This window comes from Neomonachus schauinslandi, chromosome 6 (assembly GCF_002201575.2).
Source record: "Neomonachus schauinslandi chromosome 6, ASM220157v2, whole genome shotgun sequence".
Lineage (NCBI taxonomy): Eukaryota > Metazoa > Chordata > Mammalia > Carnivora > Phocidae > Neomonachus > Neomonachus schauinslandi.
The window spans coordinates 58948862-58976562 of NC_058408.1; the positions used below are offsets into that span (position 1 = coordinate 58948862).

Below are 27701 nucleotides of genomic sequence, written 5' to 3' on the forward strand. Positions count from 1 at the left end.
AAGGAAAAGAGGCAAGGTACCCTTTGAATGTTGATCATCCAGTTAATAAATAGTTATCTCATCCCTATCTAGTGTTCAGGACTGTAACAGGCACTGTGAGGAACATTAAGAAGTATAGGACATGGTTTGCATAGGAAGCAGTGTGGCCCAGCCAGGGAGAGAGAATGGATTTTTATTAGGACAGTTAGATACTACAAAGAGTGTGGTACTGGGAGTTCAAAGAAGAAAGAGCTGGAGCAGTTACAGAGGGTTCAGGGAAGAGGTAGATTTGAGCTGGGCCTAGAGGAACGCAAAGGACCAGGAGAACAGAGAAGGGGGTGCTCAGGAGGGATTCATGGTGAGAGCCTGGAGCTGGAAGAACAGGGTGGGTGTTTGACAGTCTCCAGCTTGGCGGACCAGAAGAAAGTGGAGGGCTTTGGTGGAGCCTCATCCAGATTAGGGAAGGCCTTGAAACCCGCCCAGAAGAGCCTGGGGCTTGGTGCCGTAAGTGAGCGGGAGCCACTGCAGGAAGGTTCCTGAGTTCTTGGAGAGGTGACACGCTGACAAAGCGAGTGGTAGTGGAAGAGAGTTGGATCAGAGATCCTGAGCTGAGATGTGACTGAAGCCATTCAGAGGCTATGAGAGCATCTGGGCCTTGATAGAGGCCATGGGAATTGAAATGAGTAGGCAAATCTGAGAGCTACTTCAAAATATGACTTTAGGGAATGAAGGAAAGGGAGGCTTCAGGATGAGCCCAAGTTGTCTAGTGCTGCACATTATAGACAGAATTAAGTAATTGATAAGGAGAGCTTATTTGGATGGAGATTAGCCATGTTATTTTAAGGCATGATGAATTCGTGGTTATTGGCAAGGGCAGAGGTGTAGAGTGGTGGAGGGGCATTCAGAAATAGCTTTCCTAGAGGCATTTGAACAGGATTACAGAATAGTAAAGGTTAGATGTGTGTGAAGTATCTTTAGGAGGTGATTTTTAAATTCCTAGGTGTGGATGAGGCAGTAGTGTTGGTAAAACAGACATCTGTCCCCTGGAGGTATCTGGACTTCTTTCGGTGGAGCAGGGAAGAGTATCTTGCCCACTGAATGAACTGTCAGTGCTTGACCGTGGAGGAGTGGATATCCTCAGTGACTAATTAGTATTTGTGTTTTTTTCTCTCCCTGGAACTATTAGTAGAATTCTGACGTCTGAGCCTGGGAATGAGTCACAGACTGAGAAGTAAAAGTTAATGATCAAGGACACACAGAGAATGAGAGAGATAAAGACAATACAGTTCATTTCCCCAAGGACGGTGCAGGCCAGGGGACATTAATGGAATTTGTCTCATATTTTATTTGCAGCTTTCCCTTTCTCCAGTCTTTTTATCCTTCCCACCAGAACTATTCCCTCTTACTTTTTTTTTTTAAACGGATTCTCATAATGAAAAGATTCTTATTCACAGGATGACAAATACTTCCTCTCTCCTGATTTCAACCTTTTTCTAGTTCCTGCTTGTTGTAGTTCCATCATTTTGGCCCTATCCTGCCATACTAACCAACTGCAATTAGAAGTGGCTTGGGGGCGCCTGGGTGGCTCAGTCGGTTGAGCATCCAACTCTTGATTTTGGCTCAGGTCATGATCTTAGGGTGGTGAGATCAAGCCCCATGTCGGGCTCCACACTCAGCGGGGGTTGGGGGGTGTAGTCTGCTTGAGATTCTCTCTTTCCCTCTACTTCTGCCCCTCCTCCCTACACACACACTCTCTCTCTCAAAATAAATAAATCTTAAAAAAAAAAAATAAATAAGTGGCTTGAAAAATAGGAACATTTCTTATTTCACATAGCAAGAAATCCCAAGGAAAGATGGCTCTGGAGTTGGTTAATTGATCAGTTCAGGTGGCACCACTGAAGGACCTAGTCCTTTCCATCTTTTGTTCTGTCCTTCTGGGCTGGCTCCCCTCAGGATCCTATGATGACCGCCATAGTTCCAGGTACTAAATGCGTTCAGAGGTAGAAAAGCATATGCTTCTTTCTTGTGCTGCTTTTCTCAAGAGTGAGGAAACCTCTTCTAGAAGCCCCTCCCCTTCTAACAGACTTCTCCTTGCAGTTTTATTGGCAAGAATTGTGTCTTGTGCCCATTTCTATACCAGATTGGCTTGAATTAATACAAGACTCATCTCTTAGGCCAGAACACTATCCATCTTGGAAATGAACAAAATCAGGTTTCTCTTAACAAGGAAAAAGGAAAGGATGCACAGCTGGTGTCGGACACAGCTAGTCTGGCCCAGGGTGTCATTATCTGGTTCATTGAGTCAGGACGGAATTCTTCATAATCCCCTCAATGGACACATTTCTGTACTCATGGTCTCATGGCTAGACTTACTGATGGCATTTGGCTATTTGTCTTTTAAGAAAAAGGTGGCTTAAGCCAATGTTTCATGTAGCTTATTTTTGAAAACATGTTAGAGATGTAAAGAAACGCTGATTTAAAAGATATAAATTTAGCCTATTTTATATTTATATGCTACTTTAATTTTAGGGATTTTAGGGTAATCATCTAGCAACAGTGATTTTTTTCAGATTACATTTGTACACAATACCCTTTTGAGCCCTCTGGGTAGTTGAAAAGGCAAGGTTACCAGATGGGAGCGATAAGAGGCACCCTGATTCCTTCCCCTGTTCTTCATTTGAGATCTCTGTTCCAACAGAAGAAGACTGTCGCCTCCCGTCCTGCTCTGGTTACAGCCTCTTCATCTTTGTCAAGGTTCTCTCTTTACTGAGTATCCACCCTCCATCCAATCGGAAGATTGGCTCTCGTCACCAGCCTTTCCTTCTCTAGTGACTCCTTCCTCGCTGCATTCAAACCATGCTTAATATAACAATTTGCAAAACCCTCATAGTCCTCTGATGTTACTTCCCTGTCCCTTTTCTCCTCTCACAGCCAAACGAGTTTCTTCAGTGTTTTGAATATTTTCATGTCTCCATTTCCTCTGCTCTTCACCAACTTCTCGACTAACTTCCATCTTGCTATCACTTCCAAAAAGCAGTGCTTGTGAAGATTGTCCTATTGCTAAATATAATGGATACTTCTCAATTCTTACATCCCTTGACTTCTCGAAAGCATTTACCACCTATGTCCCCACTCATCTTTCTTTGCCTTCCTCAGCACTTTACGTAGTCATTTTCCCTACCTATTTTGCTATTTGCTGGCTATCCTTCCTCTGCACACACCCTGGATGTTGGTGTTTCTGTTTTGTCCAAGGTCCTCTCCCTGGGGAATCTTACCTACTCCCATGGCTCAGTCATCTTCTTCATGCTCATGACTCCCAGTCATGTTCTCCAACCCCTCCTCTGCTCCTCAGTCCCATATATCAAACTGCCTTCTGGACATCTCACAGCCATTTCAAACTTAAACTCTAGGAAATTGAATTAATCTGCTGTTTTTGGACTTCAAACGAACTCCTACATCCCTTATTGCTGTGGATGGCACTGTTGTCCACCTAGCAGCCCAAACCAGAAGCAGGGACCTCACCCTTATCTCTTCCTCACTTCCCTCTTCTGGTTCGTCACCAAGTCCTTCAGATTACACCTCAAAATAACCTTGAATCGGTTTACTTTCCTCCGTCTCTATAATACCATCCTAGTCCTTGCTCCCGTCATCCTCCTCCTTGATTAATGCAACTCTCTCCTACCTCGGCTTCCCACCGCTTCTCTTGCCTTGCTCTAATCCATTTTCACATCTACCTGGCCCCCACTCATCCTTCTTACAAAAGAATTGAGTAGGCAAGTAGGGTTTTGAAATGTCATTTTTAAAACTAAGAAGGATGTGTGTCTATATATAAGCCTACTGTGTGTATACAGAGAATATGCAAATTTTAAGCATCACTTCTCCCACAGTGGAGCTGCGATCGCCCTGGGGGTGGAATCTGGCAGCTGTTCCATCATCCATAAACAGCCTTACTTAGCTCATTAAGATAGGACAGGAAAAACAAGGCGATAGCCATGGGTATCTGCTTTAGAGACTTCTTTTGCAAGTTGTGTAAGTTAGATTTGGCTGGAAAGGAGAAATTAGCTGAAAAATAGTTAATTTTCAGCTAACTGGGTCAAAAGTATCCGCTTAATTACTTTAACAATAAAAATTTTTGAAGTGATAGTTTGGTATCAAAATGAATATCCCAATATTCCCTCTCCACTAAAACCAAAGTTGCCAAGGCTAATAAGTTAGAGGAGCTGAAGTATGAAGAGCCACACCAACCAAAGGACTTGGACCGGACAGAACTTGAGAAAGATAAATCATCCATCCACCCTAAACTGAAACATCCCTGGGGGAAAAAGGTCATTTTCCAAAAAGTGCTGGACGTCGGGCCAGTAGTCTAGGACACATCTTATTAAAATATTACCCTATATCGGAGTTCTCTGATCTTCAGACAAATTACGGATTAAAAAAACAAAAAAAAAACAAAAAACAAACAAACCCAGCACCTTTTACTGGGAGAATTGCCTAGCTTTTTAGCTACTGAAACCAAATGATGATACCTCTAAAGTCTAAATGTCAATACTTTGCCTCTGTCCTTCTTGGCAAATTAGAGGGATTTAGGTTTCTGAAGACATTAGCTGGTGCGACTGAGAAGTCAAGGTTGAAAGTATCAATTCTGGTGGAGTCTCTGTATAATGCCAGTACTGAGAGCCTCATTTGAGGCTGCCAGTAGTTACTGTAACTTCTCAGGGACATGATAACCTGTGCATACATGATCAAGTCGGTCTCCTAATGAGGATGATAATTTGTTATAATGGCACAGAAAACAATCTAAGCTCTAGTCCAAGTTGTAGTTCACCGAGAGGTTTCCACCTGGTGCTGAGAGTGGCCGCCACCTCCCGCCACAAGGGGAGAGCTGGTACCTTGTTCCATAACAGCAACCCCCCACCTCCAGCCCATCTCAGTATGACTGAAGGTTTACCGTAGTAGTGCTTCACATATTAAAAACACCCAGATAAAGCCACAGCTCAGGTAGAGTAGGCCCCTTCCCTAATGCCTATCAAATGCTAGTTTTCTCCTTTAAAAAATAATCATCAGCAATAACAACAAAACTTGCCTAAGCCTTGCTGCTCCCTCAAGCTACCATTCAAGTCCTCCCCTTCCTGGTCAAAACCCCCCAATAAACCAACCACATGGCTGCTTCTGTCTTACTTTGTAATCCCTTGTAATGGAGTTTCTATTCCTGATTTCTGTTCGTTCGTTCGTTCATTCATTCATTCATTCATTCACTCATTCATCCATTCATCCAAACACAAATGTTTTGAGTGTCTACAGTGTGCCAGGCTCTGGGCTAAGTGCGGAGATGCAGAGATAAACAGAGAGAAGTGGTCTTTATCCTCAGGAAGTTGACAGTCTAGAGAGGGAAACTCTACTGAAAATACTGTTTCCAGAGAAATCATGAACTTCACCACCATCCCCAGACTGGCCCAGTTCAGCTCAAACAGACATATATTAAGTGCCTACTAAGCAGTGTTCTGGGCTTTACCCGGATGTAGAATAAGAATTCTTTTCCTTCAAGCATCTTTGGGAAGATTAGACATTTATACAAATAATTTGGAACAAACTGGAATATATTGAGGGTCATAACAAAAGTTCAGAGTAAATGATTTATAAGAGAGAAATGATATGGAGAGAGAGAAAGAAGAAATAGAACTTTCTAGCTATGAGAATCAGAAAAAGCTTTTTGGATGTGGTGTCATTTGAGCTGCCCCTAATAATTACAAGGAACTCAAAGTACTCTAATGATTTGGTCTTTGTTGTCTTTTTTTTTTTTTTTAATTTGTTTCTATATTTGTCTTCTTTATGAAGAGAAAGGTTGGGAAGTATTAGTTGCATTTTACGGACATGAAAACTGGGTCCTTGCTAGGTCATGATTTGAGGTCCCTCAATAAACCAGTGGCATGCCTACAAACCCCTGGTTCCCTACTTCCTAGCCTGTGTTTCATCCATCAGACATAACTGCCTCAGAACAGACATAGCAGTTCCGTGGGATAATTGCATTTTAATTGAACTGTCTGTACAACTCTCTAAACGCCTCTGCAGAAATGGAAGAGTGTGTAGCTTGATAAATAAAATCATTCCTACTAATAATTGCTTCGGCATAAGGATTATGGATCTAACCTCCAGGAGAAGGTGCCACTTAAAAGCGTATGCTGAGATTCATTAATTTTTTAAAGTAATTCCACAATTTGAGGTGAATATGAACGGCCCAGAATGTTCTCATATAGAAAATCAGTGCACCTGAAAACAGGTGTGGGGGCGTCCTTTCAGTCTTCAGTGCCAGGGCTGTGATCGGAGTGCTGTGCAGTACTGTATTTTAATCTTCCATGTGCATCGTTTGTGTGCGGGACTTTGTCCGCAGCCAGGGTGACATGACCAGAGAGCAGAAAGCCGAGTCTCCTCGGGAGGCGCAGGCGGCCATGTGGTTTCTTTACGGTATTTGCCCTACTTTGGGAACCGAGAATGTTGGGAGTTGGGTTACTTGCTTCCATCCCATTGTATAGTCCTGACTGGCCAGAAGATAGGACTGATAGGACTGTGCCTCAGATCACACCGCCCTTGGCCCACCTACGAGCATTTCCTACTCTGGGCTTTCTTGTCTTCCTCTTCTGTCTCTCCTTACCACCTCTACTTCTGGGCTCCAGAGGGGTTTCAGTCAGATTACGTAGTTCTAGCCCCAGCGCCACCAGTTATTCTTGAGTAAGTTATGAAACCTCTCTGAACCAAAATTTTCTCAACCATAAATTGAGGCTAATAGTAACTTCATTAGGGGTGGTGAGGAACAGATGTCCATATAAAGCATTTAGCACAGTACCTAGCACATTTGCAGTGCACGGTGGGTGTTGTCTCTTACCATTTGTTCTGTCCCCATTCCACTGGGTCCTTCTCTCTCTCTTATTTCTCGTATTTGTGAACATTACACTTGCCTGTGTCTGATCACCCTTGGGGCTGGTATTGGCCTTGACTGATACTAAGTGGTGTGGGGCTTAAACAGCCTTTGTTCCTGACAGTATGAGTGATGGGAACGTAGGAGATGGTATTATCTCTCATGCTTTAGTTTTGTTTTTTATTAAGCCCCCAAAATAACACCTGCTTGTAACCACATAGCAGCAGGTTGAATTAATCATGCCTAGAATATGGTATTCCCTTTCCTGAAAGGGAAATGTCAAAGAAATAAAATGGAACCATAATTAGCAATCCATGTGTTTTGCACCTTATTTTGCACTAATGCATCTTTAGTCTATCATACTGGCTCCCATGCACCACCCTGTTGTGGAATTTTTGCATCATCTCCTGTGAAACTAGAGGCTTTCGGGCCACCTTCGTCAAGGTCCCTGATGTTTGGGTGTCTGTTTTATTTTCACGTTCTCCCACCAAGTGAAGACATGATCCTCAGATGGTACAGAGTCATCTGTGTCCTCAGTCTAAAAAACTGTCTTTTTAGTGTGAGTATGCTTCCGTGAGCTTTAAGTGGAGCTATAGGAGGTCAGCAAGTAGGAAGCAGAAGTTAACAAATGACCCAAAATGTACTGTAATAGAACTTTGTTGTTTACCTGCTGTTCCTCCATTCCAGGGGCACCATCTGATAAAAGGGATCGCAGGTATGGTTCCATAAGTATAAATATAGATGATTCTTTCTGGCGATTTCAAAAAGAGTTGTCATAAGCAAGAACTATGTGTTTTACTTGGTAAAAATAAAGGGAGGCCCCCTCCTGCTTTTTTCAGCGCCCCTTCCTGTCCTTTTCTCAACAGTTCGCAAAGGTTACCGGATTCAAGCCGACAAAGAGAGAGACTCCATGAAGGTCCTGTACTACGTTGAGAAGGAACTGGCTCAATTTGATCCAGCCAGAAGGATGAGAGGCAGATGTGAGCGTCTGTTGGTTCTATGTGATCTGTGCATCATGCAGGCGTTCATGGCTAAAGGGGATTGGGGGGTTACCAAACTTGGGCAGCCCTGAGCTCTCAGGGCTTAGAACTAGCAGGGGTGCTGGTGGTGTCCTGAAGAAAGTAGCTCCAAGTACACAGAAGTGTGTACCACCTTGGCTTAATGCTGTTTCTCACCACGAGGCAGTCAGCGTTGCTGGGCCTAGGCAGTCCTAGGCTTAGAAATGTTTTATTCAAAGAGTCCTTCCCTACTACTCTCTTTTAAATACATTCAAAATAATGACTAAAGATGTGAGTTTTTTTCCAAAGTGAAAACCCCTACCATTGGACAGCAGTCCAGCTGCCGACTTGCTACATGGAGGCCTCAGTGAAGTAGAAGGACAAGTCTGCCCAAGGAGTCTACAAAAAAGAGGCCTGTGTTCCCTCTGAGATGCCCAACAGCAGAGATTGAAGGGCCAGCGAAGAGGCTGCCCCTCTTGTCAAAAGAACTTTTAGATTACTGAGTTTGTAGGTGGCAGGGCCCCAGCCTTCACTCACAGCCCCTGGACACCCTGCAGCTGACACAGCTCATTACTTGGGGTGGATTCTGAATGACCATCTACGAAGAGACAGCGCGGGGCAGGTCTGACATGGACGGGCTAGTTATTGGAGGGTCCTGGCAGGCCCGGTAGTGAGGTCACAACATCTCTCTCTCTCTCTGAACCCTCCGCACCGTGGAAGCTGAGGAGAGGCTTGATGGAATTGTTGGGGAAACAGTCCCAGACTAGAGGTGCTTTATTCAGATTAAGGACAACATATTCCTCCCAGTCTGCAATGCTAAATTCATCCTGTCTGAGCTGCATCCATTGCTGCATCCTCCCACCGCACTGGCTATAAAAAGACCATCTCCAGATTGGAATGTCAGGAATGTAGATGTCACTGCATTTGACAAGTTAGTTGTAATGTGTTGTCATGGAGCCCTGTAAGGGGACAGAGAGAGCGATCCAGGAGAAGGCGCCTAGGGAAGAAATCTGTGAATCTCTCAGCTCAGAGAAAGAGTAAAAAACTGAGGTTAAAACTAAAGGATGGATCCTGATTTAGGTGATGTCTCCTGTCTACCTGGATTAAAATGGTCTCTGGAGACTGGCTGGTCGGATGGTAATGGCATCTGAGCACCCAAGGGGACCTTAGCGATGGCCGAGGTCTTTCTTCACAGTGTACAGGTGAGGAAACAGAAACCCAGAGGGTTGGAGTGACCGGACTGGGATTAGAACCCAGCTCTTCCGATTCCCAGTCCTGTGCTCTTTACACAAAATGTTTTTGAGCAAACTGAATGGCTCCATGGCTGCAGCAGCTGTTTCTGTTGAGAGATCACAGCCTTCTACCTCCGAGGACTTTAGTATGTTGGAACAGAAGAGATTGAGGTGGTTCACTCCACCTCTCCCATTTTTCAGAGGAGGAAAGGAAGCAGAGAAGGAAGAAAGTACCCAGTGTTGGCACCTTAGGTCGGAGGTGCCGGAGCCAGAACTGGAACCAAGATCTCCTGGAACCTGCAGGTTGACATTACAATAATTGCATAGAGATGAAGTAGGAATACAGTTCACTTGACTTTGCGAGGCTCTCTTTCTGAAGAGCGGAGTAAACCCTGGGGTGGATCATGGCCATGGGGCGGTCTAGAAGATCTCATTGTAAAATGTATCTCATGGTTTCAGGTTGTGACAAGATTCTGTAAGAACTGGGAATGTAAGGTTCAAGAATTTGCGAGATTTGCGAGTAAGATCCTCACTTTCCTTGCTCCTTGTAGGTAGGGGGTTGCTCTTGGGATATTTTTAGTCCAGAAGCCCAGTGCAGTGATCTTGCAGACTACAGCTCCCAGGGCAAATACGTTCCACCTCCTGTTTTTGGAAATAGTTTGTATTGGAACAGAGCCAGCCCAGTTCACTTATACGTTGTTGCACTGCAATGGCAGAGTTGAATAATTGTAACAGTATGGCTTGCAAAGCCTAAAATATTTACTATCTGGCCCCATACGGAAAAAGTTTGCCTGGTCCCAGAGTTACATTATGAGGTGTTTGTGAAGCAGGGATGTTGATGTTTATGTTCAACGTGGCAGAAATGTTACGGCAGCATACAACCTAGGCAGTCCGTCACTATGAATGGCGAAACTGAGATAGCCCTCACTACGTGGAGAAACGGAAAAGATCCATTATTCCCTGAAGTTTAAGGAAAGTTCTGAGCCAACAATGGGATTTTCCAATAGTTTCACTTGCTGCCTTTTAAAGTTCCCTTCTGTACTGTTCCCAGGGGATTAGAATTCACTGGGATCATGAGAAAAGGAAGGTTCTAGATTTTATTGATCAGTAGTATCTGAGTTATTTTCCTTTCAGATGGACACTTACTAGTCCATTCTCCTTAGAAGGAGGAAAAGGCTTAAAAATTAGATTATAATTCAAAACCAACTGACTGCATGCCCAAGATGAATGGCATTCGCAGGAAGCCCAGACCTGGTAAAATAGGACAAGGAGGCTGTGTTTATGCAACTGGGGGAGGGAGCGGAGGCCCTTCCTTTCCTTGGTGGGTGGGAGTGCTCCTCCAAGAACTCTTGGGGATAAGGAAGAGAAGTAGAGGGGAACCTGAGACACGTATTTGTGCTGTCCACATCCTATCTTGGCTTACCTTTTACTCAACAGCCAAACCTTACACCTTGTAAATGTTGATTTTGATAATATTTTGAAGTTCTAACCAAAGGATTTTAGAAAACAAATGGATCCAATTGCATTGCAAATAGAATTACTAAATGTGTTTTTTCAGTAAAATGATATTCAATCCATTTCAAAGTTCTGTAAACAAATGGTTGGGCTTTTTTTTTCTTTCTTTCTTTCTAGACTGATTCTTGTCTTGTTCATAAGTGCTTTTGCAAAATGCTACTTAAGCCACTTTAGGAAATGAGAAAACTGTGACCATCCCCCCACCGCCTTGTAGGAAGAGTACAAGGGGAGGCCAACAGGCCGTTAAGTGCAGCCGCCCCTCTTTTCTTACCACACCTCTGCCCAGCTGTCCTAGCCACCCATGGCCACATACACCTGGAATATTTTTTAGGGAGGCAAAGAAGTCTTTGTAGGCCCTGGAAATGGACTTGGTACCAATTGGGAAGGATAGTCCACGTTCCTGGATGAGCATCCAGAAAGGGGATGATTGGATACTAGGTGTGCAGTCCCCTTGCCCCTGTGGACTGTGCTCTGTGGTGAAGGGCACAGCTGAAGGAGGCTGAAATGGGGTTCCTCTAAGGCATGGGGCTGTACTGGTTCTGAAGGCCCATCTTGGGACGTGGTCAACAGTAAGGGAGATTTTTTTGTGAACTGTGGCTTCTCTTCTCTTTTTGCCCCTTTTGGCTCAACCTGCCTGGGATCATAATGGCTTTCACAGAATTATACAAGAAGAAGAAAAACATTGGAACAAGGATGACGATGCCCTAGGAGGAAACCAGCTGCAAAGAGCCCAAGTTCTGGGAAACATGCCTTAGATGGAACAATAACAATTGTTTTCCTATTCTAAGAACAGAGCATGTAGGAAGCCTCCCCCTCTCTAAGCCAGTGGGCTTCTGGATGGAGCCAGTTCCTGCTGAGCTAAGAACACAAACCCCATTAGTTCAGGTCTACAACCAAACTGGAACAGGCTTGAAGCCTTGGGGAGGGAGCCTTGGTCTCAGCCCTTAACAGAGTTCCCACCCTAGTATGTAGAAAGCTCTGTCATGCCTGGTTTTGTCCCTGCAGATAACAACACCATCTCTGAACTCAGCTCCCTGCATGAGGAGGACAGCAACTTCCGCCAGGCCTACCACCAGATGAGAAGCAAGCAGTTCCCTGTGTCCGGGGACTTGGAGAGCAATCCTGACTACTGGTCAGGTGTCATGGGGGGCAGCAGTGGGGCAAGCCGGGGGCCCTCAGCCATGGAGTATAACAAAGAGGACCGGGAGAGCTTCAGGTAGGGGTGAAGATGGCTGCGCCGGGGCTGCAGTTCTGGTGCTGGGGATGAAGGGGCTGGAACTGGAAGGCAGGGTGGCTCTGAGACTGTTTTCTGATAGCATCTCTGTCTCCCATTCTAGGTTGTCCTGCCACACCTCTCTTTGGGCTGTTGAGCATCCCCTTCTCATATTTATTAAGCAAGGGAACACTTGTGACACCATGTGTAGCAACGGTCATTCAAGTCCCTTTGAAATGGGTACTCTATTCTCCTTAATGAACCTTATTAACATTTCCTTGCCCTTCTCATAATATTTTTTCCTATAACCTCTAAAAATTCCCATCCATCATCTCCCTCATTTTAAAAAAGATTTATTTATTTGAGAGAGAGAGAGAGAAAGAGAGCAAGTGGGGGGAAGGGGGAGAGGGAGAGAATCTTCAAGCAGACTCCCAGCATCAGCTCCATCTCACAACCCATGAGATCATGATCTGAGCCAGACAAAAGGCAGATGCTTTACCCATTGAGCCACCCAGGTGCCCTTCCATCATTTTTGATCATTGTTATGTGAAAGGTAAATGCCAAACATGTTATACTGTTGTGTTTGATTCTCATAACCCTAAAAGGTAGGTACTGTTCTTGTCCCGTTTTAAGTTGGGGAAACTGAAATGTACAGATGTTACCTAGAGTCACCTGGCTAATGGTGTGGGAGGCCAAGATGTGCACCCTGTTTTGTATGGCTTCTTCCCACTGAATAGCACGTCACCACTCACCGGTCCTTTATCTTGAAGGACAGTAGACATCGCCTTTCTCTTAGACTGGTTTACCAACTGCAGGTAACTCGCAGAGATTACTTGGCTGTGGGCTCTGAGGGAGGCACAGGCTTTTCTGTATATCACCAAATATTACAGGGTTATGCTTGGACCACAACTGTTTGTATCGCAAGCCACACCACCCACGCTGGCTTCCAGGGTGTGAGAAGTGAGACATGTGCTTGTCAACCAGAAGCCACAGAATAATGATCACAAGGCCCCACTGTGTGTTGCAGCACCATATAAGTCACAAAGTATTTTTATCCACACGACTCCGTTTTGATCCTTAGCATGAATCCTGGAGGTAGCCACGGTCGCCCTCACTTTACTGTCTGAGGTTCCCAGGCGCCAGAGGTGACCAGGACTGTTCAGCCGGCCCCTGCGTCCCGCTCAGGCTCCCTGCCGCCCCCCACCCCCCCGCCGGCCTGGCACACGGCGCCGACCTTGGGTGCGGGCCAGGGCCGGCTAACCGCCATCCCCTCTGCCCTCTGCCCGCAGCCAGCAGCGCTCCAAGTCAGAGATGCTGTCCCGGAAGAACTTCGCCGCCGGAGTGCCGGCCGTGTCCATGGACGAACTGGCGGCCTTCGCCGACTCGTACGGGGCGCGCTCCCGCCGGGCCGACGGCGACAGCCACGAGGCGCGGGGCGGGGGCCGCTTCGAGCGCTCGGAGGCGCGCGCCCTCGGGGGCTTCTACGCGGACGGCTCGCCGGAGGAGTACTACGGCCCGCGGAGCCGCAGCCGGGAGCCCCTGGGCGACGCGGGCCGCGCCTGGGCGCCCAGCCCCCCGCGCCGGCGGCCCGACGACGCGCCCCTGCCGCGCCTGGTGAGCCGGACGCCGGGCACGGCCCCCAAGTACGAGCACGGGCCCCGCGCCGGCGGCCTGGAGCGCCAGACGCGGCCCGAGGGCGCCAGCCGCGGCGGCAGCCTGGAGACGCCGTCCCGGCTGAGCGCGCAGCTCGGCCGTCGCAGCGCCTCCTACTACGCCTGGTCGCCGCCTTCCACCTACAAGGCGGCCGCGCCGGAGGACGACGAGGACGACTCCGCCGACGACGACGCACTGCCGCCCTACAGCGAGCGCGAGCTGACCCGGGGCCCGTCCTACCGCGGCCGCGACCTGCCCTACCACAGCAGCTCCGAGAAGAAGCGCAAGAAGGAGCCCGCCAAGAAAAGGGGGAGGCGGCGGGGGGGGTGGCGGGGGGTGGTGGGGGTGGGGGGGGGGGGGGGCGTCCCGGGCGGCAGGGGCCCGGGGGCGGCTTTGGGAACGCGGAGGCTGGGCTCATTTTTGCCGGCCTTGCGGTGCGCGTGGAGTCAGTAAGCGTGGGGCCCTGGAGAGTTCCTAAAGCAGAAATAGCAGGGGCGTAGAGGTAGAGTCGCAGATCCGCAAGACCAGCTTTGAGAAGCACGTAGCATCAGGGATTCGCGGCATCATTCCCACCACGGACATTTAGGGGGACCTCTGAGGTCTTTGTGCAGAATGTTCTGTGCATGCCGATATGCGCATTCCTCCCCATCTCCCGCCCCTGGCGGCGAGGGTTTATAACTGGCATAAAGTTCCCAAAGCGTTCACATCCCAGAGAAGGTTAGTGTCTATTTTTGAAGGACAGCTCACTTCTTTTCTCCTTTGACATTTTGTTGAATGCAAACTATAAATTGTGCTCTGTGTATGTGAGGGAAACCTTTTGGGCCCTGCCCAGTTAATTGTCTCTTTTGTAATTGGCCTTATGGAGACTTTAATGCTTTCTCTGTGAATGTCGAGAGCAGCCCAGTCCATCCCTCAGCCCCCAGATGTGAGCTCTGGACCTCAGAGAAACGCTGGGGGACAGTCACAGATGTCCACTCTCGGCTGCCAAAGTGCCTGTGCTCCCTGTGCTCTTTTTCTGGAGGCCATTCTGCGAGCCCAAGTGCTTACGCTCCCTCCTCAGTAACCCTGCCTCTTCCACCATTTTGTTTTTCATAATTCAAGGTGGACATTCTCTTTAGCGTGTAGTATGGGGAGAGAATATGAATGGAAAAAAGTTATTAACCTCTCCAGAACAATTAAATGTCTTTTGTCGTTCTTTAAAGAGAACAGTGAGATGACCCATGAAGTACCATGAGCCGGGAGTGAACTTTCAGGTCATGTCGGGTTTATGGAGCACCATCCATACCAGCTGTTGTGGAGCTGTGAACGTTGTAGTTACCCTTAGAGGGTTGGGAAGTCGTTCTGTGGCCGTGGAACTAAGTTCTGTCAGATGTACGTTGGCTTCAGCACCAGCTGAGGCTTGGGAACGATAACCACAGGCCTAATGAGATGCTCTGATTCAGGGTGTGCCAGACGCTGAACAGGATGTGGACTCTGCCCCAGGGAACCATGTGCTGTGTTGTGTTGGGTTTCTTTAACCATTGTATGGTTTAACATTGTGCTCTTTCTGCTCTTTTCCAGAGTGACTTTCCAACCAGGATGTCCCTTGTGGTCTGATATTTGTTTTGAAGACACCTCTCTGAGTGACTAGAAATCAGAAGCAGACTACTGGGACAAGACACAAATCCAAGAGCCAGCAGGCCCGGGACCTTCTCTGGCCACCACCTTGGAAGATTTGCTGATCTTTGCTTTGGCAAGGGATGGGGGGCAGCCTTTAAGGAAGGCTGATTCCAGACCTCAGCGTACATCTAACTAGTATGAGAAACTTAAGAAGATGACTGTGTGTGAGAACATTCCCACACATGGAGTGTCTCACCCACTGAGTTCATCCTGCCTGATATTCTTCTGTAGCTGAAACAGGATTCCTTTTCCAATTCTGAAAGGGAGTTAGCTCTGGACTGCTAATCTCTAGAAAATGCCTCCGCCTACAAGTATGTTCTTCTATACCTCCTGTGCTGTGCTTAGAGGCAGAAAAGCTTATTACTACTATTAGAAGAAGGTCTTGTACTGACAACGGAAGATAACTTTAGGCAAAATATACCTTTTATCCCTGTCTCTTCCCAGTCACTAGTCAATGACTATTGTTAAACTAAAATCAGAAGGCCTTTGGTGAGCTCAGTGACAGTGACCTGCTGGACAATCACAGAAATGACCTCAATTTGCTGTTCTAAGTGACAGTTCTTGAGTGGCTGGAACAAGACAAAAGAGAGTATACCTTTGTGAAATGCTGTATAAGTGGTATTTCTTTTTCCATTCTGAGGACTTGAACTGCTTTTTCTCTTTCTACTGTGCACAGTGAGATCTGAGTCTTGGACATTAAGGGCTCTCCTCATCCTCCCTTCTCCTGGACTTTCCGCAGGTTGGTGCCACCCACAGAGCCCCACTTCCCTCTGCACTCTGATTAAATTGTCATCAGGTGCCTTTTGAGAAATGTTTAAAATACACACATGAAAGAAAAGAGGAAGAAGAAAAAGGAGAAATCGGTTATGCAAAGTAGAGAAGAATGAAAAAGAATTTAAGAGGAAAAGAATATGTTATCTCATTATACTTTGAATGTGGGCCATTTTCCCCACAAACTCCACTCAGTCTTCTCTGGTTCTGTACCTCATTTACCATGAGTTGTTTCTGCCATCCCAGCTCTGTTATCCCAGGACGCCAGAGGTATGTGGCGCATGCCTCTCTTGGCCTCACCAGACTTGCTGCTCTCCACGCTTTGGGAAACGAGGGATCTTGCTCTCAGGAAGGAGCACTTCCGATTCCCACCCTTGCTGAAATGATAGATGTTGCCTAAATCCCAAAGCTAGATACCGCCGGATTTTGTAATTTGTATAGATTGCAAAAAAGTGGCCACAGTTTCTTCCCTTCTCATCAAGAGGTGTAGTCTCTTTCTCCACCCCTCAAATCTGGGAGTGGCCATGTGATTTGATTTGTCCAGTGGCCCCAAACCAATGTAACACAAGCAGAGACTCGACAAATTCTTGTGCACGGGGCCTGTCTTCTCTTGCTGTTCTTGGGGACCTTGCAGTTGCCCCTACGTGAACAAGCCTGGGCTATCCTGCTGCATGATGAGAAAAACAGGCCCAGTACCCCTTCCGTCCTATCTGACAGCCTATCGAGGTCTCAGCTGATTGCAAACACATGTGTGAGCAGCCAAGCCCGACAGGAGAATTGCCTAGCTGAGCCCAGCCCAAATTGATTCCGACTCAAGGCATGAGAAGTTGGTGCACCCTTTAAATGTTCATTTCTCTTCAAGGACAAACTGACTGTTTCTCCTTGTCTGGATGTTCAGCCCTTAATCCCCGACTCCATCTAACCCTAGGTGTCTCACAATCTCCACTTTCTTTGGCAAACGTTTGCCAAAGCTTTTCACCCTGCACCATTATGGTGGGATACATGGTTGGATCAAAAGTCACTGGAGGACAATGAACCTATGAAGGTTTCTTCTTCAACATCTTGTCGGTCTTCTTCAGAGCCACCTGACCAGAGCTGGGCCCTAGTCTCAGAGCACCATTCCACTGGTATCCATTTACTTCACGGTATTTCCAAAAACAGTCCTACATGTGCAATGAAATAAAGAAGTGGCTGGTGAGGGTCAGAAGGATGAGTTGATATCATTGCTTGGAGGAGACTTGGCCTACCAAAGGACTTCTCAGTGGCTTTGGCCTGAGAGGAACCAGGGACAGTTCAGCCCAGTGCTGGCACTTCCAAGGGCAGGAAGACACAAGCCATAACCCTGGTGCTGAGTTTTAGACTTGCTGGTGTCCCTGGCCTCTGAGAGCCTAGGTCTAATCTGTTTGGGCCCCAATTCAGATGGAAAGGATGATTAAACATCATTTCTTAGTCACCAGCTTTGGATTTCAACTTGCTCAGGCAATTCTGGAGAATATTGGGTAGCTGCAGAAGCTCTTATCTCTTCACACTGAGCACTGTGTCAGGCTTCTCTCCACCAAAGAGCCCCATAGCACCAGCTGCAGAGACCAGACATATTGCTTTGGTTAGCCAAGGGCATGTAGGATTTTGGGGAAGGTTAGGGGAGTTGTAGGAAAGATTAAAATTGGAAACCTGCAATTCCAAAGACAAACCAAACTACAGACAGACAATACAATAAAAAACACAAAGACAACAGGCTCCTGAAATAACCTGGGGAAATGGGACCAGGTTGTCCCCTGTAGGGCTGCATAAATCACTGAAACTTCCAGAGAGAGAACACTATTGTTTCTGGGTACGTGGATAGAGACAAGACTGGCTAGACAAGTAAAGGCAAAGCTGGCCGTCCTCGGCACCCTGGCTTTTCCCAGTGGGTCCTTTTGTTTCTTCCCTGAATAGTGTTTCCCGCAGAGGAAGGGCTTATACATACTATCTTCCTTCCTAGGTTTTATTGGGGTACAAAATAAGTCTTCTGTAAGACATGACCTCTGTCCATTAGGACCCTGCAATTGAATAGGGGAAATAAGACATGCCCAAGAAAGAAGTAGGAGATTTTATGCATATAATGTGAAATATTGCTATGGATAAATCACAACAAACCCAGAGAATTAAAGTTTTTAAATTTAAATGGGTATATTTTGATATTTAAATGTTGTGTGTGTTTGTCCATCCATTGTCTTTAAAGATTAGCTCGGTGTTCTGAAAAAGCCAGTATTAAAGAATCTGATGGGAAGAGATGAATTAGGATGGGGAGGGGTACAAGGCAGAGGGCCCAGGGGGATGATGCAGGAGGTGCTGTGTGCCTGTGAATCACAGCTGAGTCAGGGATGTGTTGGAGAAGGGGGTGCGGGTGCAGGTGCCAAGAGGTTTCTCCTAGAACAGCTTCTTTAGGCCATGCATAGATTCGCTAGGAAGCTGGGGACATTTGCCCTGGACCTGATGGTACGCATCAGCTTTCACGCAAGCATGCTCCCAGGGGAGCTCTGGATCTGCTTGTCCAGGGGCTCAGTTCTGCAGCTGTGAGTGTTGCTGGCTACCCTCACACAGAGAAAGTCTGGCGGAGATAAAGGGCCTCTCATCTCCTTTCCTGTGATCCTCACTCTGCACCTGGCGCAGGACTGGGTGGGGGGGGGTGGGGGCAGGAAGGGGCTGCCACTCTAGCCCGAAGCACTCCACACTGAAGACACCTAGCCACGTCTGTAAGTATTTCTAAATACTCTGAAAGACATCACATAGGTAATCTGATTAGATTACCTGATTACCTTCAGAGGCTGAAGTTGCAGATACTGTTGTAATCCATCCTCCCCTTTTCTTTATAAATGGAGAAATAAACCATCATTGCCATTAGTGAAGTTACAAATCTAATTAGGCCTTTAGATTCCGAGCCTATAACTCTTATCTGCTGGATCGGTGTTTCCCCAAATTGCCTAACCAGACAAATTACGTGATTGCTGTTAAAAATATATTGTTGGGCCCCACCTTGGAGATTGATTAGGTGGGTCTGGAGTCAGTATGGGTTCTTTTAACGTATGTTTCAGAAGAGTCCTGCGATCAGATACATTTGGCAAATGGCGCACTAGATCATACCTATGGTGTACCCCCAAGCAGTTGGTCCTGAGGCTTCCTTGGGCTTTGAGGATGTCTTTAGACATCCTCTTACTCCCTTGGGACTGGCAGTGGGGCAGCGCCCAGCAGTCTGGCTGCGACAGGGGTGACTGGCTCACCATGGTCCAGAGGTAGGAGAACTGTGTGAGGCAGAGAGAGGAAAACTCGGAGCACTCCCCAAGAGCCGGTTCTAGATGTTTCTAATCCTAGAATAATGATCTATTGTGACAATCTCAGATCTGACAATAGGAATCACAGGTAATTTTCTCATTCCCTCGATGTCATTCTGAGCAAAACTTAGATCATGAACAGAAAGAAAAGACACCGTTGGGGAAATGGCAAATCATTCTTTGAAGCATTCAGATTATCGGCCTGGCTGGTCAACTCCCACTTCCACCTTAAGACCCAAAGTGGGGTGGGCAAGAATAATAAGATCTACATTATATACCCTTCCAACATCAGATTTAGATGCTGTCAGAATCTTGCTAGAGTTTAAAATTGATTTATAGGATCTAGAGATCCAAATTCACCAACATAGGGCCCCAGAAAGTCCTAGAGGAAAAAAGTGCCTAGATTTGTTTTTTGTTTTTTGTTTTTCTGCTAGGATCCTACCTCCTAGTCACCTGGGAAGCTGATCCATGGAGCTTTAAGTAAGGGGCTTTTACTGTCAGAGTGGAACAGAGATACTGTTGAGCTGCTTAAAGCAGCATCCTGAGTTTTGGCACTGGCTGAGGGTGATAAGTTTAATACTAATAGTATTTGTATTATTTTTATGGTGTTACTACTGTTTACAGAGCACTTTCACATGCATTATATCCTTTGATCCTCACAACACCCTCCTGCGGCAGAGGCAAGGGGGATGTTGTGGCCTCCTCATCAAACAGAAGGTCAAGCTGAGTTTGAGAAAAGCTAAGTGATTTGCCTATAGTCCAAAGGTTTTTAAAATTATAGAGCCAGGCCCTCCGTCTGCCCAGGGTCCTTCCCAGACAATTCCTGCAGCACCCACAGGACTGGTATCTGGCTGATTTGCACCTGCTGCAAGAGTCCTGGACCCCGTGCTCACCCACATGCCACCGGTGGAACGAGGCTGTGGAGCTGGGCAGTCGGGGCCGCTTCGTGCTGCCCAGCACCACTCCGAACTGTGGCTCTGCATGGGCGCCAGCCTCCCTCAAGGATGGTTTCTCTTTCACTAGCTGTGCTGTGAGGGGGAAAAGGCTTGGACAAAAATATGCATCAGATTCCTCCTTGAAGAGGAATTCCTGAGCCAAACTACAAATTCATCTAGACTTGGAACTCCAGGGTTCAGGGGCAACCTGCTTAGAAGTGAACTATCTGGCATCCTCCCCGCATTTGGGGATTTTAGGTAGAACTAAGAAGGGCTAGATGTAGAAGGAAGCGGTGCAGCTGTGTAGTTAGAATTTTTTGAGAGTTTCTTACTGGGGCTGGACACAAGCCCATGTGGCCTGACCCATCTCTTCTGGGAAAGCGAAAAGAGATACAAATAACTTCACTCTTTGGCTTTAAGGAAAAGCCACTTTAGTAACAAAGGTATTAGACACTATCCAATGAGAATTTTCCCTTTGGGAATATACAAGAGGGGAATAGAAGGTACAAGAAGACGAAGGGGTCAGAAATCTGTGTCATGAGAGTCACCTGCCCAGGTATTTTGTGCCTTGTCTGTGGCATCAAAACTAAAATGTTGTATCACTCTTGCCCATGATTTTTTTTTCAGTGTCAAACATATGAAGTGAATTTGCTTGTAATGTTTTAATCTAAATAAAGTATTTCACCTACATTTGTTATCAGGAACTCATAATTAACACAACTATGTTTAATCACGATCTGACATTAAGTGACTTCAGCAGGAAAAAGAAGAATCACACATGACTGCCTCTGATTGTTTTAAGTACCGTGATAGAGGGTTAAATACCAGGGGCATTGTAGGGAAGGCACGCGCTAACAGAGCGTAAGTAGGTTTTCACAGACTTTCACGAGCTATGGCCTGGATAGATTCCGTTGCCACACTCACTGTTTTCCACAGACTAACATTCAGGAGAATATGAAGAGTACAAAAGATGGTGGACGATGTGACGGTACCTAGTTCATTTTCAAGAAGGACACAGGTATTTGCTTGCTAGAAATGGCACTTGGGGAAGGGAGGAAGGAAGCTATTTGTGGGAGGATATTTTAAGTTCTGAAGAGATCTGAAGAATTCTCCAGCATCATAATTCAGAGAAGGCCACTTAAAACCTTTGTTAGCAAAAGAAGGGATAAGTACCTCAGGGCCGTATTAATCCTTTCTTATTAGCCAGGCCCTATCAAGGGAGTCTGAGATTTTAGAGTCCTGGTTGAGGGCTCAATTCTCTTAGTAGTTAACTTAAAAATGCTCACATGTAGATTTAACTTAAAGATAGACTCCAAAACAGTTTAACTCTGATTACCTCCTCTGGACTTTCTGCTATTTTGTCCATTGTTTTAATTTTATCTTGCTTTTTCAGCTTTATAAAATATTGTGTTTAGAAAAATAAAATATCAATATATAAAGTGCTTAGAATCACCTACATGTTTTTTTCTACACATCTTCTCTTTCTGCATTTCAGGTCTTCTTTTGAAATCTTTTCCCTTCTTTCTGAAGGAAGTTTTCTCTAGTGGTGGTCTTTTGGTAGGATACTCTATCCATTTTTGTTTATCTAAAACAAAGTCTTTACATCATTCTTGTTCTTGAAAGATAATTTCACTGAGTAGACAATTTTAGACTAATAGTTATTTTCCCTTGGCACACTGAAGATATTAGTGTATTCTCTTCTGGCTTTTATTGTTGCTTGTAAGTCAGTTACCAATCTAATTATCCTTCCTTTGAAAGTAATCTGTCTTGTCTCTCTGGCTGTTTTTAAGATTTTCTTTTTGTCTCTCATGTTCTTTGGTTTAATTAACATGGTGTGGATTTCTTTTTTACTTATTCAGATTGGGATTTGTTGTGCTTCCTGAATCTTCCATTAATGATGGAAAACTCTTAGTTATTAACATGTCAAATATGTCTTCTCTTTAAGCTTTCCTTTGAGAATTCCAATTAAATGTATGTTAGGCCTTTTCATTCCATCTTCCATATTGCTTAAGCTACCTTTGTCTTTTTGTGCTGTATTCTGGGTAATTTCTTCAAGTTTATCTTCCAGTTCACTATTTTTCTTTTCAGTTGGCTCTAATCTCCTTCTTTGAGTTTTAATTTCAATTAATAAATTTTTCATTTCTAAAAGCTCAGTTTAGTTCTTTTTTCAGATTTACATGGTCATTGTTGAATACCATCCTACTCCTTATTCTTGTAGACAATTCCCTCTTATTTCTTTGACTACATTAAGTGTACTAATTTTCTACTTTATACCCAGTAATTTATCTGCAGTCTTTATAGGTTTTTGAAGTTTGTTACTTCTGCTAACCCTCACTCATGGTTTCTTATTTCCTTATATGTTTTGTAGTTTTTTTGATTGTGGACTCATATTTGGTAGAACGCCATATTGCATTGATGCCAGTCAAGAAAGACCTTGTTTGTTTTTTGCTCTTACCTGTCCTCCTTCTCTCCAAAATGACTCCACATAGACACAGTAATTCTGGAGGGTCCAAGAGAAATGAGTAATTAAAGAGGGAATGGAAGTGCTAAGGGGGATAAATCTAGGAGGTACATGCACTTCTCTCTAATGCAAGCTTCTAGACTAAAATGAGCCTAAGATAAAAGAGAACAAGAAGCTTTAAATATTGTTAATATTTTGATCATTATAAAATAATCACTATTTTAATTATAGAAATAAGACTATTTGGGGGTTAAAAGTGAACAAAAGTCCATTTATTAGTTGAGTGACCAAAGAAATTATGGATCCAGGTTTTATTCAGGAAGCAAAGAAAGACTAGACCCATAGGATGGATTATAATGAGGCAGTTGTGGTGAAAAATATGTTATGTTTGCACCCTGTTGATTCCCATTTGTTTAATGTAAAAGTCATATTTTTATATATATTCAATTCAAGAAATAAAGAATTAGGCTTAACTAGGTTTTGGAAAGGTTCTGAACACTCTTGACAGATACATCCTAATAATACTTACCACACCATTTGAGTGAAAGATTTTCTGCTGAATTTGGTTTTAAGCATTTCCTGAAAGCTTGTCAGGTGGTCTGAGATGACTCATGAAATATGGCAGGAGGTACAGAGGTAGCTGGCAAGCCCGCGCCGGAGAAGGGCCGTGAGTGAGCCTGACACGCCATCTAGCGGCACACATCCCAGGGCATACCTCTGGTACTACATTTCCAGGATTCAAGGTGTTGGATAGAGGTGTTCCTCACATTGTTCATGAGGTGTGTTCTTAAAAAGCCATGTATGAATTCACTTTTGGCAAATCAAATCAAAGTGCATTAGGAGATCTTTATTTAGAAGTGATGAGTTTTTCTGTATATTTTAGACCTTGCTATATTACATTTTCAGGGAAGACTTTTGTCGATACCATGTGGGGAAAATCTCATGTTTCTTCCTTGCGACCAAGTGGGAATGAGGCACATACCTCCTTTGATTTAAAGCTATTTTAAAGTGCGCTTTTTACCACCATTGAGATACAAGTCTTTTCTGAAGTCAGGTCAGCCTTTGATACTTCAGAGTTACAGTGAAGCCAGTTTCTCATTAACAAGCAAAAATTATGTCATTGAAATGTGCAACCAAATAGTCCATTCCCTGGCCTTTTGCTGTAAAAAAAGATAAATCTCTCTCTCTCTCTCCCTCTCCCTCCCTCCCTCTCTCCTTCCCTCCCCACCCTCTCTTTAAAAAAACAAAACAAAAACAGAGAAGACTCTATAGTCTCTTATATTAAAACACTTTTTAAATACAACCCTTGCTCTCAGGAGATGTGTTCTTCTATTTCGTTTGCAAATCTAGTGCGACAGTTCAGCAACAATGTATTCTTCCTGGCTCATTTTGTTTTTTTTCTGGAGATGTTCAGTCTCCAGCAGAGCAAAGCTGAAGAGATAATATATGCTGACTTCTGTTTACCACTGTTCTTATAAAAGATCTTTGTTTAACTGAATGGAATTCATTTATAATAGCTATAAGAGCATCCCTCCTCTCCCAGAGCCTCTTGGTGTTGCTGCTGTGGTCCTGGAAACTGGCTTTTCTCATTCCTTCATGACAGGGAGACATGGAGTTCCAGCTGAAGTTTTTCCTTTGGCAGGGATATTAGTCCAAAATCTTCGGGTTGCAAATGACAGAAAGCCAACTCAGACTAGCTGGGAAAAAAAAAAAAAAAAGGAGGGGATGAAGGTAGTTTATTAGAAAGATCCTGGGGTGGCTCATGAGATGGAAGAAGAGCTGTAGGAAGTGAGGGAAAATATGGGTTTAATGTAGTCAGATTCTCTCTATGTCCATCACTCACATCTACTTATCTTTTTACATATATATTTTTTTCCCCAGTGAGGACAGACCTTCTCTACAAAGCAGGAATAAAGACACTAGCAGTCCAGGAGTCACAATTTTCCAGCTTATGTGACAACACAGGTGAAAGGCCTTACCCATGAGACAATGAGGAAAGGCTGTGATTGGCCCATAGTGAGTCATGTGCCATCTTTGACCTAATCATTGTGGCCAGAAAGATGGCAAGTCCACTTATGACCAGGAAGAAACTGGAGAGTGGAATGAGAACATTTCTCCAAAGGAGAGAGAGGGCTATTAATAGAAGTGGGATATGGGAGGCCATGCAGACAAAACACAATAACAACAACAACAGGTATCCACTAATAAATCAAAAAAGATTCTTTTCTTTTACGTAAATTTAGTTAACACACACTGTATTATTAGTTTCAGGGGTAGAATTTAGTGATTCATCAGTTGTATGTAACACCCAGTGCTCATCACATCAAGCGCCCTCCTTAACGCCCATTACCCAGTTACCCCATCGCCCACCAACCTCCCCTCCAGCAACCCTCAGTTTGTTCCCTAAGAATTTCCTATGCTTTACCTCCCTCTCTGTTTTCATCTTATTTTACTTTTCTTTCCTTCCCCTATGTTCATCTGTTTGGTTTCTTAAATTCCACATATGAGGGAAATCATCTATTTGTCTTTCTCTGATTGACTTATTTCACTTAACATAATACCCCTTAGTTCCTTCCATGTCATTAGAAATGGCAAGATTTCATTCTTTTTGATGGCTGAGTAATATTCCATCATATATATATGTCACGTCTTCTTTATCCATTCATCTGTCAATGGACATCTGGACTCTTTCCATGGTTTGGCTATTGTGGACATTGCTGCTATAAACATTGGGGTGCAGGTGCCCCTTTGGATCCCTATGTTTGTATCCTTTGGATAAATACCTAGAAGTGCAATTGCTGGGTCAGAGGGTAGTTCTATTTTTAACTTTTTGAGGAACCTCCATACTGTTTTCCAGAGTGGCTGCACCAGCTTTCATTCCCACCAACAGTGTAGGAGGGTTCCCCTTTCTCCGCACCCTTGCCAACATCTGCTATTTCCTAAATTGCCAATTTTACCCATTCTGACTGGTGTGAGGTGGTATCTCATTGTGGTTTTGAATTGTATTGCCCTGATGCTGAGTGATGATGAACATTTTTTCATGTGTCTGTTGGCCATTAGCATGTCTTCTTTGGAGGAATGTCTGTCCATGTCTTCTGTCCAGTTCTTGCCTGGAGTTTTGTTTTTTGGGTGTTGAGTTTGATGAGTTCTTTGTAGATTTTGGATATTAGCCCTTTATCTGATATGTCATTTGTGAATATCTTCTCCCATTCCATAGGTTGCCTTTTAGTTTTGTTGACTATTTCCTTGCTGTGCAAAAGCTTTTTATCCTGATGAAGTCCCAATAGTTCATTTCTGCTTTTGTTTCCCTTGCCCCATCTAGAAGAAGTTGCTACAGCTGAGGTCAGAGAGGTTGTTCCCTATGTTCTCATTTAGGATTTTGATGGATTCCTGTCTTGCATTTTGGTCTTGCATCCATTTTGAATTTATTTTTGTGTATGGTGTAAGAAAGTGATCCAGCATCATTCTTCTGCTGTCCAATTTTCCCAACACCATTTGTTGAAGAGACTGTCTTTTTTTCCATTGAATATTCTTTCCTGCTTTGTCAGGGATTAGTTGACCATAGAGTTGAGGGTCCATTTCTGGGCTCTCTATTCTGTTCCATTGATCTGTGTGTCTGTTTTTGTGCAAGTACCATACTGTCTTGATGATTACAGCTTTGTAATACAGCTCAAAGTCCAAAATTGTGATGCCTCCAGCTTTGGTTTTCTTTTTCAACATTCCTTTGGTTATTCGGATCTTTTCTGGGTCCATACAAATTTTAGGATTGTTTGTTCCAGCTCTGTGAAAAATGGGTCTTGTTTTTTTATCCATTCTGATACCTTATGTCTTTTAATTGGAGCATTTAATGTATTTACAGAGTAATTATTTATTTATTAGTTTCAGAGGTAGAATTTAGTGATTCATCAGTTGCATATAACACCCAGTGCTCATTACATCAAGTGTCCTCCTTAATGCCCATCACCAAATATCCCTTCCCCCAACCCACCTCCCCTCCAGCAACCCTCAGTTTGTTTTCTAGAGTTCAGCGTCTCTTATGGTTTGCCTCCTTATTTCCATCTTATTTTATTTTTCAGAGCAATTCCTGAAAGATATGAATTTAGTGCCTTTGTATTACTTGTAAAGTCGCTGCTCCTATAGATTCTCTATGTTCCTTTCTAGTCTTTGTTTTTAGTTTCTCTTTTGGCTCAAAGGGTCCCCTTAATATTTCTTGCAGGGCTGGTTTAGGGTTCACAAATTCTTTTAGTTTTTGATTGTCTTGGAAACTCTTTATTCCCCCTTCTATTCTGAATGACAGCCTTACTGGATAAAGTATTCTTGGCTGCATATTTTTCCCATTTAGCACATTGAATATATCATGCCAGTCCTTTCTGACCTGCCAGGTCTCTGTGGACAGTTCTGTACCAGCCTATGTGTCTACCCTTGTAGGTTAAGGACCTCTTGTCCTGAGCTGCTTTCAGGTTTTTCTCTTTCTCTTTGTAATTTGTAAGTTTCACTATATAATATGTTGTGCTGTTGACCTATTTTTGTTGATTTTTAGGGGGAGTTCTCTGTGCCTCTTGGACTTGAATGCCTGTTTCTTTCCCCAGATTAGGGAAGTTCTCAGTTATAATCTGTTCAAATAAACCTTCTGCCCTTCTCTCCCTGCTCTTCTTCTTCTGGGACTCCTATAATATAGATATTATTTTGCATTATGGAACCACTGAGTTCCCTAAGTCTACCTTCATCATCTAATAGTTTTCTTTCCCTTATTTTCAGCTTCATTATTTTCCATAATTTTATCTTCTATATCACTGATTCACTCTCCTGCTTTGTTCATCCTCATTTGTATAGCCTCCACTTTGGACTACATCTTGGTCCTAGCATTTTTAATTTTGGCCTCACTAGACTTTAGTTCTTTTATCTCTACAGTGAGGGATTCTCTAGTGTCCTCTATGCTTTTTTCAAGCCCAGCTAGTATCCTTATAATCATTGTTTTAAATTCTAGTTCAGACATCTTATATCCATACTGATTAAATCCCTGGCTGTGAGTACTACCTCCTGTTCTTTCTTTTGGGGTGA

At 44.5% G+C, this 27701-nt stretch overlaps 1 protein-coding gene across 1 annotated transcript in view; it reads left to right on the top strand.

Moving 5' to 3' along the window:
• The window catches only part of ILDR2 (immunoglobulin like domain containing receptor 2), a 39068-nt gene extending 23935 nt beyond the window's left edge, over positions 1-15133 (top strand). Inside the window, 4 exon segments of the mRNA XM_044916199.1 lie at positions 7759-7872; positions 11643-11859; positions 13140-13817; positions 15064-15133. Coding sequence (XP_044772134.1) covers positions 7759-7872; positions 11643-11859; positions 13140-13817; positions 15064-15133 — 1079 coding nt within the window.
• Positions 15134-27701: the final 12568 nt, after the last annotated feature.